Source organism: Aptenodytes patagonicus, chromosome Z (assembly GCF_965638725.1).
Source record: "Aptenodytes patagonicus chromosome Z, bAptPat1.pri.cur, whole genome shotgun sequence".
NCBI classification, from domain to species: Eukaryota; Metazoa; Chordata; class Aves; order Sphenisciformes; family Spheniscidae; genus Aptenodytes; species Aptenodytes patagonicus.
In genome coordinates this window covers 57556052-57575915 of record NC_134982.1, presented here as the reverse complement: position 1 = coordinate 57575915, position 19864 = coordinate 57556052, and the positions used below count along the sequence as shown (strand labels likewise).

The window sequence follows — 19864 nt, the reverse complement described above, 5'->3', positions numbered from 1 at the left end:
CAAGGAACTGGAGGTTTTCTCTTCCAGCTCGCATCCCTTACAGGGATGTGCAAGATCCCACCTAGGCACCTGCTGCTAATATAACTTTTATCATGGATCTTCCTGTCTGCTATGCTGAAGGCAAGTTCCTCAAAAATGCCATTGGATGCTGGTAAGCAACAGGCAGATTCCCTTGCTCAGATCGCAAATTAGTCAGGGTTGCTCTCCATAGTTACTGCATGTAGGTCCTACAGTTCATTTTGTCAGACAAATGCACTGTAGCATCTCTCAAGGAGCAAATAGTCATTAATTTGTGAACTCGTTTCACTTTGTAGGACTTATGGCAACCTAGAGAGTAATGTGCTGGTAACTCGATTATATCAATTTTATTTTAAAAGCTACTTACTTTGAATTTACACAGCCATCGTCCCACAACACAATGACCTGCCCCTTTGTGAGAGGGATCAAACGAACAGCAGTCACCTGTGCAAAGACACATGCCCATGTAAGAAAACTGTACAAACCAATCAGCCAGGTCAGATTCCTGTGTTCATCCTTCCTTACTAATTATTTCCTTTGATTCTTTCCACTGAGACAGGGGGAAAAAACAAAATTCCTGGCTCTGTGGCTTTGTAGCCTGTCTCCAACCTGTCAGCCTTGCAGAGGACCTTCACAGGCACCACTATGAAACATGGGTGGGACTGAATGAGCAGATACAGTTGTCTAATCTACAACAGCCATGATTCTGTTTTATTTTTAGCTATCAATTATTAACTCGAGAGCTGTTGTCAAGCCTGGTAGCACATGATGTGATTTTAAAAAAGATACTGCACTTTCCAGTACTGCATTATTATTTTCCCACCATGGATAAACTTGCATTTATCTCAGTGATGGCTCCTATCACTTGCTGTGGAATGCTTTATCTTGAATTATGCCTTGGAGAGCCTTCTCATCAAAGGATAGAAGAATAGTTTATTTACTGAGTCTTACGCGGTACTTTTAACAAATAATAGGCCCGAATGCTAGTCCAGCTCTTCTTAGTGAGACTTAAAGCAGGAAGCAGTTTCTAATTTGGCGAGTTTGACAATAGAATACAACACATACTTGATCAGGAGCCGATCTAGGTCTTGCACAGATGTGGATAAGAAAGACTGAGGGAACGGGAAAGTCTTGCTTCAGTGTCAGGATGCCACCTTCAGGAAATGGGAATGGACCTGTTGCCACTGGGTCCTGTGGAGCCAAAGAGAAGTGTTGTGAATAATCTTTCATTACATCACCTAAAGGCCAACTGTTACATCAGTGTAAAGTGACTGTATTTACTTTGAGACTTAAATTTCCAACAGTGTTGGTGCCGATCAGTGGCTTACAGCCATCAAAGTTCTTCAAGCTGAGAGACTTTTCTCTCTCATCTGTTTTCCAGCTCTTCAGGAAACAGAGGGTTTGTACATCTCACAAACTGGGTTGATCACAAATGCTCTTTAGGGGCAATCTGTCACTTTTAGTAACCTCCCATGGATGCCTTTCAGGCTAGTGGTCTTTACAAACCACACCCCTGTTTCTTAGCTATGGATTCCCAGTGTGCAGTGAAAGCTATTGCTAGCTACAACAGCCACTCAGCTGGTCTTTGAGGATGAGGTTTCACCAGATGACCAAGAGTGTCTAAAACCTTGCTGCTGCCCTGTTGAAGGAAGATCTGATGGCTCCTACCATATCACACAGGCCTTAGCAATAGCGGGTTATGGTGACTGGGAAGAGAAGACATAGTACTGTGCACCAAAGTCAGAAGGCAGTTACTGTCTATGGGCCCCAAAGGGGACAAAGGTGGCCTCCTTTATTTTAACCCGTGGGTCTGAATGCATAGGGAAACTATGGGAGAGGGAGCTAAAGTGACAGGCTGCTCACATATTCTCACATACAGTAAGTAATCCACGCATGGCTTTTCGTATTAGGGAGGAGAGGAGCCCTCAGAGAAGACTTACTCCTCAGTCCCCTCTGGAGTGCATTCAGAATTGGCAAGGATGAGGGGAAACTGCAGGCCTCCCTGTGAGCCCCTGAGAGATGCCAAGTGTCTTCTGAACTTGCACTGCGTAGTTTCCACCTCAGGGAGCTGTTTGTTTTCTGATATTGAGGGGGGTTCATTTCAACTCTCTAATGCAGCAATTTGGCCCTTCTGTAATATACACAGGGCCATGTGACTTATTTGGGGAAATAGAACAGAAAGGGTCTCAAAGCTCACTGATGTTTCAGAGAGAAGGTGGAACTTGCTCTGGAGCAACTCTGCCTCCTTAGTTAAGGGTAGGCTAGTAGCAAAGAAGTTGGTCATCTACATTTAGTCTCTTGTATAACATAAATGCAAAGGTATCAGTTGTGTATCATCAGCTACATTTCTCTGCGTGACTGCAAGTGCATTATCATATGTCTATGAGATGCGCATGACTGTGGGCTAAGGAAATTTTGACTACCTGAGCTGGTTTCTTGTCTCTTTAGCTGTAGTTAACCAATTCACAAGCACTTTACCCATACAACACTTCAAGCAAACACACGGTCATACCTCAGCATCCCTTATTTGCTGGAACTGTTCTGGGGAAGGAAAGTCAGGGCTTCCTAGCTTTTTCCACTTCAGGTAGGGATTGGTTTGGTTGTTATCCAGGTAATATGTCACATACACCAGCTCTTTAGGAACACAAACGAAAGAGAGTAAACTCTTTACTTGGATTTAAAGATTAACAAGAATAAATTTAGCAGAAGGTGTTTAAGTCTGCCTTCTCAAAAGTGATTTCAGCACTTTGGAGCCTGGCTTCCACTGGAAAGTCACGAGGCTAGCGCTCTTACAAGGCTCTACAATTTATATTTGCCAAGTTTAAATTTCAAGCTATTACTTCCATAACCAGAATTGAAGCCCTCTTATTTTTTGCACAGGTGCTGCACACATTTGTTGCACAACTGCATCAACTGTGCAATCATGTGGTCATGTTGGCTGTCTTGGAGTCATCCCAGTAAGGGAGTTGTTGCCTGGCAATATCCAGCCAAGGACACTGAGATTAATAGCTTTCCAAAAAGGTAGCATTTGCAGCTGCCATTAAAGGCAGGGTCAAGGTGCAGGCATTAGGAAAGAACATTTCCTAGAAGAGCACCATCATATCTCAGAAAACCTGGGAGTGCCCAAAAGATGAGAGAGAAAGTTAGCAAATGAAACTCACTCTTGCAACGAAAGGCAACTCAGCAGAAGTGTTTCAGCAGATGTTCTATCCTAAAGATCAATTATGTGAGCTGCCTACATTATGTTTGTTTACCTCTAAGTTTGGGGAAGCGGGTGGTGTTCACCGTGACGGTGCTGATGTTGGATGAAGTCCTGTTATCCTCACTTGAATACATCAGTAGAGTAGCTTGCCAACTGTCTGAGAGTTGCATCTCACTTGGGGTGTGCACAGATGCCAGGACACCAATTGTGCTGTTTTGAGTGCTTTTGCCTTCACTGCTGCTCACTTCTGCAAAAATCTGCTTTTCTCCTTTAAAAAATGTGACAACTCTGTAAGCATCACTGCTAGTCAGTCCTGTATCAGTTTCTGATACAGGAAGGGTCAAAACATGGGAATCTATAGGTTGAGCTATGTTCTAGCTTATTTTACCAGGTAGAGCATTCAGTCAGGCTTATTTTACAACAGCAGAGCATGCACGTACTACAGCAGTTCTTATGCTTAGCAGTTCAGCTAGCAATATCTAAGCATGTAACAGTGAATTTGGATCTTCCTTTAGTATGCTGCATGGGTCTTCCAGCTGTGGGGATTTCTTAAAGACATTTGCAGCCTGATGTGATGACACAAAAGGGAAGTAGCAGTCAACAAAAAAGCAGTGGTCAGCATACAGAGGGTATAAGCAAAGCAGGAAATTACATCAAATGGATAACAGACTGTCAGGAACATCTGAGCTATTAATTTCTCAGAGGAAATGGAGTTTCATTTTCTTAACACAGCTGGTAAACAGAGGGTAGGAGAAATCTTGTTTTTATCAATGGTGAGATGGCTGGAATAATCTCCCTTGGGCAGGAAGCTTCCAGGTAGAAGAGGTTATTGATGCACTCTTTAATCAGTGGTTACTATACCTAGCAGTGCCAGCAAGCCCATGACAGTCAGTACTGGTTTCCGCACCATCTGGACATGAGGTGGCTTTGTATTGTTCATCTGAAAACGTGCTGTCAGAGTCCGCTGTGTGAAGTAATGGGGGTAGTAGCTCAAGAAGGCATTGTCATTACTCAGCAGTGTGTAGTTGATGGTGTTGTTGGCTTTCGAAATGAGCAGGTTTTGATGCTGGATGATTACCTGCAAAGTCATAAAGAAGATGGAACTTCACCCTGGAGAAAATTCAATAAAAACATGATGTCTGTATTTTTTTTTAATTTTTAGAGCATATTGAAAAGAGCTACCACTGCCATTTAGAAAAGTTTGAAGAACTGAACTGTGCCTCACAACTCTTGGACGAACTGTTCTTTAGGTGATACATTAATCACTGGAAAATTTGAAGTATCCACATAGTTTTGCCAGTAAAAAGTCTCTGAAATAACTATTACTAGTACTCTGCATAAATTATGAATATATTTCCTTGGCTACTGCACTACAAATGATGCTCCTCTGTCTTGAATATTAGATTAGTAATCTGGATTTACCATCTGAATTAAATCTAAATAGTTCTCCAATTCTGGAGTTACTTTGTACCCTTTACACGAGTGTCTCGGAGCTGGTCCTGGATTCTGTTCCTCAGTGAGTCATTTTACCCACTTGGTGCTATCATGGAATTAGTTCTCCTGGTATTTCAGTGGTTGCTGTGCTGCTTTCCTGCAAAATGTTAGAGCTACCACGCTCTCTGTTTAACGCATTGTGCCTAAGTATCAGAATCAAACAGAACTTCAGAAGGCTGACAACTGAAAAGGTCTCATAATTTTGTCCCTGAAGGAACACAGGGCTCCAGCTCCTATCTACCCAAGTGTTAATTTTCCACTGGATGTGTCTTTTTTTCTCCCTTCACATCACCATGTCATTACAAACATTGTTGTTTGCTCTCACAAACTCCCTGCAATGCAGTCAGTGACTTGTTGCTTTGGAGAAGACTGCTTCTGTATGCAGCCTAAAAGAGCTGGGAGCCTTTGTCTCCACAGGAGCAGCTGATAAGACGTATCTTGTTTCCAGGCGACATACATGCTCCCAGGTTTGGGAATTACAACTTTGCACAGGAGCGCTTGGACTCTGGATGCTGTATAAGGTAGTGGCTCACAAAGCAACAGGCCTGCAGTGGGAACTATTGTTATGCAGAGGCAAGAGCTGAGCTTGCTCTGGGGCCAGGCTACAATTCCTGCAGGGGCAGGAATGCTAAGCATTCTCTTCTCCTTCCCCTTTTCTGATCAGCAGCAGTAATTACTAGCAGTAATTAATAAGACCACGTGTACAGTCATTATCCAAAACAAAAGAATGGGCTTATGCTGAGAGCTCAAGGGACTTCTTAATTATACTTGATGTCTCTTGATGAGAGAAACTTATGAAGGAGCTAGGAAATAATGTCTCACATAAGTGAGGTGATAGCTAGCAGTAGTGAGATGATAGCAGTATTATTACATGGAGAGAGGATGTGTATAGCCTTATCAGGTGGATCTAACTGGGGGACTGTATACAATATCTGACACATTCTTCAACACACGGAAGGCCAGTTCTCAGTTGTTCTTTTTTAAAGGGAAGATGAAGAAAACTAATACAAACTAAATAAAGCTGCTAAAACCAGACTATTCAGGGAAACCCCAGCTGTATCAACAGGGAGCTCTCCTTTTGTTGGATCTATTATTCTGAGTAGCTGCTTAAAAATTGACTGTAAGTCTACTTTTGCAACTGCATTAATGCATCAGGAGACCCTACTGTGACAAGACTGTCAATTAACTGAGTTACCTTTACAACCATAGCTGCGTAGGTCACATCAGCTCGCCACAGTTGTGGAATGGACCATCCAACCATTGGATCTGCTTCATCGTTGTATATGGCAACAGAAGCAAAATTTGGAAACAACTTCTGAATTTGTTCAACTGCTTCTACTTCTTGTTGCAAGATGTAGAGAGAACTCCCACCTCCCTGCAACAATATTTCATATCTGCTTAGTGAAAGTTAGCAAACAGTAGTAAACACACAGACGTAACATACAGACATAAACATATTCTGAAAACATGTTCCTGGAGTCCCTGAGGAGCTGTGGGCCAGACAGTATTAGTATTTTTACCTAATCCATTACAGCATGTGCTGTTTGCATGAGCTCCTCCTATAATATAAAAATGGAGAAGAGGTAGAGGAGGTGTTTCCCCCTGGGAATTGGGCAAAGGCAAGTCTGCTTTGAGCTGAAGTCTTGCAACTGAACATCTTCAAAGTTTCGTTAGAATAGGTAGCCATGCTTCCTGCTATAGGCTGGACTCTCATTTGGGAATCAACTTCATAATTCAGAATAAAATGTAACTTGGATTGAACTGATTAAAAAAATAGCCTTAAACTGAAATCTTGGACTAACCTTCTTATGGAGAGAGATGTAGTCCAGCCGTACACCAGTCTCCCCTGTGAAGAAGTTGGTTCCATTGTAGCAATGACACAGAAGACTCCAGCATATGGGCGACTTGGGTAAGGGGTGGAAGGAATCCCCAGGCCCTCCAAATTTTAGTAGAGGACTGGCTGCTCTTAATCCTTCTGAGCAAGCATCGTAATAGTTGAGAAACCCTGAAGTCCAAGCAGATGCATATGTCAAAGATGATAACTCAAAATAGAATCTCGATCTAAAACTACAGGGAGATGTTATAACTCTATTATTGCATTTATTGGCAGGACCTCACAAACTGGGGCTACTCTATGCACTGACAACAAGAGAAGACATCAAAACCTCAGCTGCATTCACAAGGTTCTTCCAAAGGTCTTGTGAGGACAGGTTTCCAAAGCATGCATCTGTCAATGAACAGTTTTCCTCTTACTCCACCCTTCACCCCCTTACCCCAGTAACCTTACTTTATATCCAAATAATGAGCTGTGTCTTCCTAGTGTAACTCCTGTTCTGTTTTCCCTGTTCTACTATCCCTGTACTTATACTGATGTCCAAACAGGGAACAAAGTGTAGTCAGTAACAGTTACCAAAACAGACTAGGTATACCTTTCGCATTCCTTATCTCTCCTATCCACGTTATTTCTTTGCCAGCATCTCTCCTTTCTCACTGTCACCCCTCCACCCACCCCACACACCTGTCTCACTCTACTACACTAGTAAGTGCTCCAAAACATGCTTACCTTTCACTGTCATAGACACATTGTCAAAGTCATGGTGGTCTGGTTCATTCCACGTTTCAAAATTCCATTTAGCAACATGCTCCAATCCATACCTATCTGTAGGAGAGGCCTCATTTACCAGTGAGCTGCATATTCAGACAATCCTATCAATTAGTCACTGATCCAGACAATCCTATCAATTAGGGCTGCAGGTGAGGTTCAGCACGCAGAGCTACAACAGGGTATAAATATTACTTACTTTTAATAATGAGGGAAATGTGATTTTGGTAGTTTCAAAATGACCTCTCACTTTTGATGAAATGCAGCAATATTTGAAAAAGATGAAAGGTCAGAGGGAGGAGATGTGAATTACAGCTTGTGGTTAGGGCGTTCACCTAGCCTTAATTCAGGCTGAGGCTTCTGTCTCATTAGAGATATTTGAAGCTGGCATGTGGGAAGCATTCAGGTTATCATGTCCTAGTGCAAGCTGGTGGTTTACAACCACAACAACATAACTAAGTTAAAAGGCAGTTCTCAGAGGCAGGCCAAATGCGCTACCCAGAATACCTCATTCAGGATGTTGGTCATGGATCAGCAAAAAATGGGCTATTATCCCATTGTCTGTTCTGGCATGGTTTTTTTCCTGTTGTGTGCTGAAATCCAGGGTCTCGAAATAGATCACAATACACAGAACTTTTTGAGGTAGTTAGGAGGGATTACAACAGAATAAATAAGAGGGCTTTTTTCTTCCTTTTTTTTTTTGGAACTTACCTATGTATCTGCTGGCTAGAAGTGTAATTAAGTTTCTCCATCTTACTACCTGTTCTTTATCTTCAAAATCTAAAAAATAACCTGATGGATTCCCCATGAATTCAAATCCTAAAAAAGACACAAAAGATTGGTCTCCTTTTTTTATGAATGCTATCTCCTTTTGATTAACGAAGGGGTTATTGCATTATCTGAAACAAACTTGTTAATGAAGAAGCATCATTAAATGGGCTTTGTTTCCTGTTTCTACATGTCCCCACCAGGAATATTTCAGATTTGAGGTTGCTCACACTTGTTATTTGTCAATGACTATAGTAATCAATACTAATACTTACCATCATAAATTCAGGGCTCAGAGGGAACTTTAAACAGTGGTTGTTTGCAGAAATTCAAGGGAAGCTATACCTTGAGTATCTGCTGCTCTGGCCCTTTTAGGTACATGTTAATGGGTACAAAGCTTTCTCCTCTTCAGGAGATCTCATTTCCCATTTCATACATCTCAAACTGTTGTTGAAAAGCAATGTAAAACCATTTATGTTGTCTTAATTGCCCTAACAGTGTTTTGCTCACACTGTTTACATTTACATGGACATGAAGGAAAGGCAAGTAGGAAAAAAATGAATTTTTATCAGAATCAGTTTTCGCAAAGCTCTCAAAGAATTTTCTGATGATTGTACAACATGGGCAAACAGGTGTAGAAAGTTGTGGAGGTAAGGAGCTGCCCTTACCTGGAATTAGCTTATTTTCCCACAGGCGATCCATAAGGTTATCCAAGGCAGTAAAATTGTAGTGAAGTTCCCCATTCATCACCCTGAAGAATACAGGTCATAAAAAGTACAAATGTAAATATTACAGCAAAGGTGGCAGTTGGTTGCAGACAATGGGTCAGGTGCCTGCCTTCTTTTGGCTCTCAAAATTTACATGTAACTAGGGTTCTTGGAATTGTACACAAACTTCCTTCCTCTAAAGTAACGGGTGTTCACCATAAGCAAGTCATGTTTCTTGTCCAATCCATGCCCTTTTCCTATTCCAGCAGCAGCAATAGAAGCAATATAATGAACATGCTTGCTGGATTTTGAGGTTTTAAAAGGATATTAAGATTTCTAACTCTTTGCTGAAGTGAATTTACCTAGACTTTTTTTGGCTAAGCTGTTTTTTCAGTTTCCATTTGATTACCTACTGCTAGGCCAGCTGGTTTCCACCTTGTCTCATATGCAGTCTTTCTTAATGTTCTCTTAATTTGCAATATATAATATAGCTTTCTTAGTAGCACTTCCTATGGATTTAGATCCAGCTGAGAAATAACTTTGTATCTTTCAAAGAATACTGAATTTATGCACACAATGTCTGTAATTTTTACTTCATTGTTAGCATTTGCTTACTATTTCTCCTGCACTCCCAGGATCTCAGGCTGCAATCCTTTTACCCAGCTTCGAATACATGTGTTCAAAGACTTAGGAGTAGCCCATGATGCATCCCTCTGTGTCAGTGAATCTTGCAGGAGCACAGGTAGTAAAATTTGGGCGTGCACCTGCATGGCAACACTGGAGTTCTTTTACCCAGGGGATGAAAACTGGCATTTGCAATTTATCTATAATACATTTGAAGATATGCTTTAAATTCCTGAAACGCATTTGTTCCCTGGTATCCAGTGAAAACAAATATAATGTAATATCTGGGTTGGTGTATGATTTCACATAACTTCTGAATTTGTGGCCTGATTTAACTGAAATCTGACAGGGCGGGAGAAGTTTTGCCAGTATGAAGTGCCAAATAGGAATTAAAAATGAACTTCTGTCAACAATATTCTGGCAGTGTGACTAACTGCCATTTGGCCCAAGCCACAGCCTTGGCCTGGTGCCCAAATTCCGACCTCAGTATGCCCTGAGCAAAAGGCTTTGTAAGCACCCTTGAGATAAGTCTATCCCTGGTCATATAGGAGGGCTGATCAGGGTCTTGCTAGCGCTCTCAAAGCTCATTTCTCCAGCCTTGCCAGAGCACCACACCTAATTTCTCTGGTACAGTGCAGCCTGAGCTCTGCCTCTGCTGTCTTTCCTACTCTTTCATAGGCACCTTGCCTCTGCTTGGGTGGAAAGCTGTATGAGGGAACTACAGATGCAATGTCCTGGGTATGATGGAAGGGGGAGAGACAATCACTTACAGCTCCTGTAACTGATCAGTGCTAGCAAGGCATGCTGGGCACAGAGGATAAAAAGTGAGAATGGGGCAATCAGCAGATCTCTTAAATCAATGCTGGGCTCTGTGCTGAGATTCACAACTTGTTTCTTTCTGTGCCTTCCCATGTGTTTCCGAGCCTCTTAGATTGAGGCTCTTCCTCTGTGCTTTCTTGCCAAGGGAAGGTTTCAGTGAAGAACCTGTAATAGCAATCCTGAAGTTCTCAGAGAAGAAAGGCTGACAGAATTGCCTAGTGAATAAAGAAGGAAACTGTACAACCTGAAGAGGACAAAGTGCCATCAGCACCTCTGACTATGATCTAGAAGAGGAAAACAGGACAGGCAAAACAAATGTAACGTAAGCCATATCCACTGTACCAGCTCCACCTGTGATATAACCAAGCACACAATCTTAGCCCCGGCATGGTCACACTCTTTTACCAAAGACCTGAAGCTGGCTTTTCTCTTTTAAAGTGTGTCCTACCACCACGACAGAAGTTGTCATGTCTGCAGCCACTGATGGGCTTGCAGTTCCTGCCAGAGTCAAATGGTGCAGCTGTGAAAGAAGCAAATAGCAGAAAGATATTTATTTACTTTAGTATACATAAGAGCATTTTCAAAGTTACTGTTGAACTAAAGAATGGCCATTTGGAACTAGGGGGGTTTTTTTGCTTAGACAGAGGTTAAAAAAAAGTCTGACAGTCATATTCCAAAGTTCAAAGACAAATATTTTGTTGCAAAAGGTAGCTCTGCTCCCTCAGATCCATTAACTATTTCCAGTTGTACCCTGTGTTCCATTGAAATATTTGCTTACATGCACACTTAGTCAGTGAGCATAAGAATGATTAACTCTACTGTCTTGTAAAAACATAATAATGCCATTTAGATAATAGCAAAGGAACTAGTGTCTTCCCAACTCTAGTCTAAGGTCTACACAGCACTATGTGAAAACATACGGGTAAATAAAGCCTTCTATCTGATGCATGTACACTTAAGATCCCAGCACATCTACATTTTTCCGCCTGTATCAATTAAATAAAACAGAATGCCATTGCTAGCCTTGACTGAAGTGACAGTACATGAGATCCTGTGTTACGTGTGTAATAGGTGTAGAGGCACTTCTTACATCCTTTGGCTGATCTGTGACTTTATGAGAATCTTTTCTGGCTTGCAAATGGATTAGGCAGTATGCTCCTATTAATAAAACAATTACTTGACCGATAGGATTGCCGCTTTCTCAGATCTTGATCTTATCCTTACCCATACTACTTTTCTGATGTGAAATGGATGCTTTTTTTTATAATGTATACAGGATCACTAGAGTTTGGGTTGCATGGTTGCATGCCATGCAGTGTCTGGAAGCCATGCTGACTGCCACGCGTGAGGCACAGCAGGAATCTCACAAGCTGGTATTATTTACAAACATTCTGCATGGTGAAGATTGGCTCAACTGTCAGGCTGTTACCAGGAGTGCTATAAATATAATTCTAGGACACTGAAGACCAGATCAAAACTGTTACAGGCATGTGACAAGGTAAATCCCTGACCCAGGATAAATTCACTTGACATTGTCAAAGTTGTTCAAAACAGCTTTGCACATCTGACCTAGGACCTGCTGGTGCAGCATCGCATACCTGTGATTGGGACCTTGGTAGCAAGCTCACAGACTTTTACAGTTTTCTACCTTTTTTTGCCTGCTCCTCTTCTGATCTCTCTGCCCTTAAGTCATGGTTTCTAGACACCACTGGCTTCATTTATGAACACGCAGAAGGCTATGTCCTTGTCATTTCATTTGAGTGCTTGCCAGACTGAGATTATTCATCATTTGCTGTTGGGTATTTCTGATGTGGAGCGGCAATCACTGTCCTGTCTGTGCCTGGCTTTCAAATGTTTCTCAACTGGGCTTTTTCTGGGAGACTTGCCAGATAAGGCCTTCCTCATCTTCAGTCATAACAAACAAGTACACTAAAGTGTGTTTACTGGCATCCTGGCACCAATGCCCTTATAAGCCCCAGGCCTGAGGCTGCTATACTCCAGAGACTGCTGCCTGCTGGTGAGGTGTCTTTCCAGCCTCTGTCATGGTCTCAGTTCCAGACCTGTTTGTATGTGCTGCCTCTTGAGAACAACCATGCTGTGAACATGAAGAGCAAAAAAGTCACAAAACATTGTTGCTCTGTTCCTTGGAAAGACTTGCTTTGTGGGCCATCCTTTGCTGAGTCAAAGGTTACAGGCCCATGTTAACAGCTTTCCACTGACTCCCTTTACTGGAGGGAAAATCTTTTCAGGTGCATAGGCAGCTACTGGATAGCTTGCCAAAGTACTGTAAGATAATCATGTTGTGCTTCTCATCCATGCCACTTTCAGTCTCCTCCTATTCATGAATTTAATCTCTTGGGAGTGCAGGGGTAAGCTAGCTTTGGCTGTCAGCACCCTGCATCGCAGCCAGATCTGCTCCAGTTAGCACAGCTGTGGATACTGCTCCTTAGCCTACAGCTACAGCTTCCCTCCTGTGCCCAGCATCTGCTGCTTCTCTTCTGCCCTGGGTTGATCCTGTCCAAGAATATAGTTGCACGCCCTGGAAAGCAAGTGCACACACAGACATTGGACCAAGTATCTTATCTACAGAGAAGAGAGGAAGAAAAACACAGGCAGGGAGTGTTTCCATTCCAGGTAATCTTCAGTCAAGTATTGAATATTTGATAACACGTCAAGCTAACTTTATCAAACTTTATTGTAATGTACTAAACAAAATTTCCTGGGATAGGAAGCCTTGTGGCTGACCCCTGTCAGTAGGTCACAGCCCATTTAGGAACTCAAAGGTAACATGTAGGGTAACCACCACCAAGAGCTATTCTGCTGAAGAGAGCTTTGTCTGGCCTAGGAGCAGTATGATTGGGAAATATCTATATACTGGAGTAGTGCCTTTTTCATCCTGACATTCTCACTCAGCTGGTGTGTCTTCCCTTTGCATTTCTAGTGGATACAGTTACCATGCACATCAGAAGCTAACATAATCTGGCTTGTTTTCACCAATGTCTGAGAACAGCCTCTATTCTGGTAGATTTGCCATAGCAGCTGGCTAACACCACTCCCACAGCAGCAGAGCCTGCTTACATCCTCACTGAGAGCTTCTGCTGGGAAAGATGGCTCGCCTAGTGCCAAATGCAGCCAAGAAATAGGGACAGAAAACTGGCACAAGGTGTTGGCAGAAGAGAGCTGCAAATGACGCCTTAACAGTAAACAAAATTTTTCAGCAGGATATTGGCCAACCTCAGACTTCCCTCCATGAGGGAGCCATCTAAAAAAGACCCTGCTCCATGGGAGATTTTCTGTGTTACAGTCTTAGAGAGAAGTGAAAGTGCAGTCTAAGATACTACCCTGCTATGGTGTCTGCTGAGATAATGATCATATTACATACCACTATTCATTTGATAGAGATGCTTAGCTGTGTGTCAGACCATCTTTGTTCGGCCTTGTAAGCCAGCTCCTGCAACATACACTCCCTTGGCCAAGGTTCCAGGATGTGGACCAATGGTAACACAGTCACTGTTGTTCTGATGAGTGTAAATATGCATGATAATTAAATTCCTCCTCTCAAGAGTAAATCAAGAGTAAACAGTGGTTGCAGTAGGTGACTACTACCAGGAGCTTCCTTAGATACAGTGTCCCAAGGAATTGCTTACCGCCTTTCTAGAGTCCGTGATGTCATTTTAAGGATCATAAAACTCCAGAACAGACACAAGTGCCCATCTAACCTGGAGAGGAGCTCAATGTCCAAAGCCAAGATGTTCACTGGAAAGATGTAGGAACAAACACAGATAAACTATTCCAGTTCAAACTCTTGCTGCTACCAGATCCTCCAGAAGTAACTGTCTTCAGAAGTAACTGTCTTATTTCTTTAGCCAGGAGAGCAGGCTGATGAAGTGACAGTGAAGCACAAAAGCTGTGAGCACAGCATCTTCAAAATGAAGGTCAAAAGCTCTGGGTAGGAAATGTCAGCAAGTTTATCTTTTCCAAGAGCACAACTTGTTGCCCTCCAAGTCCCTCTTACAACACAAAAGGATCGTGCCTCCTTGTTTTTTACTTACTTTTGCAGCTATGAGGAATGAAATGAAGCCAGTTTAAAGTTCAGGCTGTTACAAAGACTTTGTTTGCTCCAAAACCACCAATTGTCTACATAAGCCTCTTGTTCTGCTGAGTACTTTAAAAACCTCTGGACCTTAAAAGTAGGTCCTAAGGGACCGTGAGCACTATGGAAACGATACCTCAGAGTATATGAATGGCAGAATAGCCCTCATTAGCATTCACCTTTCCAGAGGCTGCCTTCTCAGCAGTTATTGCTCCAGGTTTCCTCAATGTCAACCAAAAAACCCCTACTAGATTGGTACTTCATGTTTAAGCACAAGATCATTAATGAGTAACTATGAAATCAGCAGACTCCTGGGTTATTAATAAACAACACTTCCCCCTTCTAAATTCAGTGGAAGCTGACAATATACTACTCATTCACACCAGAGCCGCTTCTACCATGTTCTTGCTCCACTCATTCTCGCTTCCTATGATCATTACAGGTATGGTAAATCGGCTCCCTTCCATGAAATCCCCATATCCCAAAATAACCATGATCACTTGACCTTCTGCATGTTCATGAACACTGATTCTTTCTTCCCAGAAGTCCCCAGGCAAAACACAGCCTGTGCTTTTCATACATGCTTTGCAGACCAAAAACCTCATTCAGAGGCTTTTGCAAAGTTGCAAGGCCAAAGACTACTGCACCCATGCTAAAGAACTGGCATATTTCATCACTTCCAGGTTTATTTATTAGCATTAATACTTCTCTGCATTTGCTTCTCAGCTACATCATTTGTGTAAGCGAGGACTGAAAATCTGCTTGCTTTACAATTATGGCACAGCTTCTGCACAGAGACACAGTGCTGAAGACTTCAGTCCATGCTGGGCCCATACTACACATAATTCACTCACCCTATAGCGTGAATGAGTCAGCCCAGCAATAATGGGAGGATGCATTACAAAACCACTCAGCCAGGCAGCATCCAGCCCTTGCTGATGTCACAGCTTGTCACAGTTAATCCATCCACACAACCAACCAGCATGATACATGCGCAAAAAGAAGGACGGGTATGAATCTTTGTGGTTTAGGAACAAACTGGCTTCAAAAATGCAAAATACAACATCTGTTATTTATTGGAAATCACTGCCTCTTCGACAAGCCAGCCAGGAGGCTGTGCATTCAGCTGAATCTTTTTTTTTTTTTAAACACATAAAAATAGAATTGACTTTGATTTATACAGCACCTTAATTAGCTTATTTCCTCTTTGAAATCAGTGTTATTTGACCTTTACCTTGCAAAGCAACTCACAAAATCCTTGTTGTGATCTGGCTAAAACTCACAAGTGCAAGCAAACAATGAATGCTTTCAAGCTGATGCTAATCACGGCCTATGATTTTCCATTTCTTACTCAGCCTGCTTTTGTGAGCACAGTCTCAGTCCTTCTTTCAGCAATGAGCGTGCTGTGTGTGGGGGGAAGAGAGAGAGAGGCAGACAAAGCATCAACAGCTTCCTGTGCCGAGGTGAGTTAGCTTGCTAGGAAAATATTGTTAGACTGTTGTGTCTCTTCCCCGCCCCTCCCCTCCCCCCCGCCACTTCCCCCCTTTTAAAACAAATGCAAGATGTAAAAGGGAAACAGGCAATGAAAGCATAGCAATTTAGGCAAAGGCATAAGGTATTTTAATATCTGGCCTCTCCAGACATGCGAACATATCCAATCAGATCATCTAGGCATGGATAATTTAGACTGTTGTGAGATCTTGTTGTGATCCCTTGTTGAGATCTGTTGTGTCTACATTCATTTATGAAGGGAAGTAATCAAATAATCATGAGGCGAATCCAGTAGCAGGAAATGCTTTTTGACTGATTCTTCACTACAAATTTAAACGCTCAGTCAGTGACTGAAAGGTAGGCTCAGTCACTATATGTGAGCTGGGCTGCTAGAGGACACCTTTCTTTCTGATTGAGTTTGATGTGTGGAAGTGATTTCCTCCTGCATAACACAGAGCTACAAGTAAAATGTTCATTGCAGTTTTATGCTGTCCTTGATGATGGAACTCCAAATAGTGTCACCTATAAGCAAAAGTTTTGGAAAGAGGGGATAGGGAGACTAAATCCATAATGAAGATTTAAAGGGTGACTTTTCAGATGCACAAGGAAAAGGAATGATGACCAAGTGCTAAAACTAGCTTGCTTCAAGCATGTAACTCCTTTTGGCACTGCCTGGGAAAGCTGTCACTGAGCTTTTCTTTCCAAGCAGCAGCAGAACTGCTCTCTGTATGCATCCAGCATTCTAATTCAAGCACCCAGCCTAATACTGCACCTTCAGTAACGAGTCTCCATGGTACATATTTGACTTACTGGTTTCATTTCACAGTAACATTACTGTCACTCCTTCATTTTCACATCTTTATTTTCTGTTTATGCTCTTTCTATTCTTTTGCCTGTTAGCTGTATGTGGAAAGATAGTCCAAAAGTATGTGAATCCAACTATAGCACAGGACATAGCTTATTTACTGTTGTGTAATATCACACCAAGGAGTTGGAATGATTGCCCTCCCTACTGCCAAATGTGCAACAAGAACCAAATTCAACAATGCTCTACTTAGTCTGCTCTGTACATCTTGAAAGCACTCAGGTTGCTCATAGGTTCCATTCACATGCTGTAACTGGACCTGAAATTTTGCATTAATGCACAGTGTGCTACTTTTATCAGGTGTTTAATTTTTTCCATCTTATGGTTCTCAAAACTTGTTTCCACTTGGTGAGATCTGTATTGAGGAGCATGTAATGGGACAACTAACAAACAGTCTAAGAAAAGAAAAACATGGAGCTAAATACTGAAGGTGTGAAGATTTGTAGCTAGATTTCTCAGCTGAGGTACTTCTCTAACGTCTAAGGTACAGGTAGCACATGGTGTCTGATGAAGTCCAGCTGCTCCTGGATCTATTTGCATGGCAGATGTACTTTCAGGTGTGTCCTTCTATATCAATCCTTTCCTCCCCACAGGCAACTGTATGTCTAACTTGAATATATCACTTATTTACAAAACAAAAAATAGAAGAGGTCTTCATTAAATGATTCTGAGTTTGTTTCCTAATTTACTGATGTTTAATAACTTATGATAGTGAAAAGGCACAATGAATATGTCTTGCTCTTAGTCTTACAGAATTTTTGTGATGAGTGGTTTCTGAATACTTCAGAACTGACAAATAAGCACTATAACCCAATCTGGAAAGAGCAGCTCTTCAAATGGCATCCCAGTGTCTGCTCTTGGCTCGTGAATGTAAAATATAGCAAAACCTTTTACAATTAAGGAGGTAAAACTAACTAACTGCATTTATAGACAGTTTTCAATGAGATGCAAACCTACACATCTCTCCAAACTGAGAGCTAATAATTCTATTCTGAACCTGGTTTTGGCATTACAATTTAGGCTAGTGATGTATTATTAAATATGGCGGTGATAGCTCTTCCACTCCATGGTCTTCATGTATAACCCTTTTTTATTCTTTCTTCCCCCATCCCAAACAACTTCCACTAATATGAAAAATACCTCCTTTTTCAGTATAAAAGTGCATTATATTCTGCGTTTATGAAACATGAACATTTACCTCACAATGCAGTAAGAAATCCTCTGTTTTCTTTGCACACAGAAATAAGTTTTGAATATCCAATTAAGATTACACACGAATGCAAGGAATGGGTGAAGAAGCTTCAGTATTCCTGAGAGACTATCCTTGCTGCAGTAAATTTGCCTCTAAGATTTACAAATATCAGAGTAATGTTCATCCTAAACCAATCAATAAGCAGGCTTTGGTTCCACAGTTCTGGCTGTTTAGGGGTGAAACAACAGGCAGTTTTGTTTATGAGGCAGACAAGCTCAGACATTTTACACTCAGTGGCAGCTGAAGGTATGTGAAGTCTTCCTAGACATAAGATTTATTAGCTAAGTCCCCTCCATGATGTTTTTTAATAAAAATCCTTTTTCAAAGGACACAACTCCATCAATGACCATGGACAGCTCAACGCTGTGCATAAGGACAGTTCCACATACTGCCTATCCTAATCCCATTTAACACCTTAGAGTATTTTTTTGTCTAATTGAAGTAAGTATACAAAACTCCTGAAACTGTTAAAGCTAAGTCAGGACTGCATTTCTATTTGGTCTCCACGTAGTGCAACTGGCTCTATTAAAACAGAATAGCAGGAATGAGTTAGGAGGCAGAGATTACCAGCCCCTGTAATGTAATGATTTTAAGCTTATCTTCTACCTGTGATTACACTCTACAGGACAAAGATTTTTTCCAGTGCTACTATTTATTTATGTTATCTCACTGTAAACACCACTGGAGTACTACCATTGGACAGACCCAAACTATATCACGACAGAATTTCTAATCTACTTTTGTAGAAAGCTGTGCTCCTGAAGAACTGTGCTACTGTGTGCTGATAAGAAATCTGTTGTGGAACTACTGCAGCTACTTTGTGCCTTTGGTAAGTGCTCATCAATTGGTTCTGTTTGTAGTGGGAAACAGAAGGAGAGATGCATAGTAAAGGACGGTCTTACTCAGTTTTGAATATATACATCTGCACTGAGCTTTGCAGATCTCAGAGTTTCTCCTGCAGCAGGGACTACAGAAGATTATTTTCTTTAAAAAAGCTAATCAATAACATGTCTCTCCCCTCCTATACACACATCATTTTCAGCTGCACCAGACACTTGCCACAGCTAGAGAAGGAATGTTAGGCGTAGCACATAGGGGCTTTTAAAAGAGTGGATGCTTATTTTTAGTGCTCCCATCTTTCCTATTAAATAGCAACAAAATGTGTGCTTTTTAGGCACATCACCTGGTCACTATGGTATAAAGGTTAATTGTAGACTAATTGAGGCTTGAGGGCATTTTAAATAATGCAGACATTAGGCTTAAGTGTTTTTTATAATTCACTGAATTTATGAACTTCAAACACTTGCACAGAAGGAAGAAAAAGGCTATTACATTTGCACTATGTACTTCTGAAGGTTTGATGTTATTGATTGTAGCACAGTAAACAAATACTTTTAACCTTCCCTGTATGACTAATTTAGCATTATTTTTTTAAGTATATAATTAGATTACCAGGTATGAATTGTACGTAGTAATGCTGTGAATTGTTCTGAAATCTTCTGAAATCCTTGAGTAAATGTGTCAACAAAGCCAGATATATTTTATCTCTTTACAGCATTTATTTCATAAATACCCTCAGGTAGATTTTTAAACTTTTGCAGTTCTTGATCCAGTTAATATTAGGCATCTGTTCATAAGGATAAATAGTAAGTCACACAAAGGAAAATCATCTGTAAACTCTCAATTACTGGTCAATGGTCTTTTTTTTTTTTAATGTAGTTTCTATTCTTAGAGATAAGTGTTTCATTGTAGCATGTCTTTTGGTTATTTTGGCCAATTACCATTGTTTCTTAAATACACACTTGAGCATTTGACATGGAAAGGCAGTCCTTTTAGAACTTAGTCCTGCTTTGGTAGTGTCAGTGGAACTCAACCAGGATGCCAGGAGCTGCCCACTCAGAAATTATTGTTGGACTGAAGCCTTGATGA

The 19864-nt window shown here is 41.4% G+C and overlaps 2 protein-coding genes across 5 annotated transcripts in view; one reads left to right on the top strand and one right to left on the bottom strand.

The window, feature by feature from the left end:
* IDUA (alpha-L-iduronidase) overlaps positions 1-19864 on the bottom strand; it is a 51450-nt gene that overhangs the window by 9434 nt on the left and 22152 nt on the right. For 3 of the 4 annotated variants that reach the window (XM_076362744.1, XM_076362747.1, XM_076362745.1), the window contains 10 exons: positions 8753-8835; positions 8028-8135; positions 7278-7373; positions 6517-6719; positions 5910-6089; positions 4082-4298; positions 3273-3488; positions 2531-2652; positions 1084-1209; positions 386-462 (listed from right to left, as the gene is read on the bottom strand). In XM_076362744.1, the coding sequence (XP_076218859.1) occupies positions 386-462; positions 1084-1209; positions 2531-2652; positions 3273-3488; positions 4082-4298; positions 5910-6089; positions 6517-6719; positions 7278-7373; positions 8028-8135; positions 8753-8835 (1428 nt within the window). Of the gene's footprint in view, positions 1-385; positions 463-1083; positions 1210-2530; positions 2653-3272; positions 3489-4081; positions 4299-5909; positions 6090-6516; positions 6720-7277; positions 7374-8027; positions 8136-8752; positions 8836-15561; positions 15756-19864 lie in introns of those variants that run through there. The other variant, XM_076362746.1, reaches the window with a different exon arrangement.
* Positions 1-19864, top strand: part of SLC26A1 (solute carrier family 26 member 1) — a 38008-nt gene that overhangs the window by 2686 nt on the left and 15458 nt on the right. The window contains exon 3 of the mRNA XM_076362743.1: positions 18682-18764. Within this exon, the coding sequence (XP_076218858.1) occupies positions 18682-18764 (83 nt within the window). The remainder of the gene's footprint in view (positions 1-18681; positions 18765-19864) is intronic.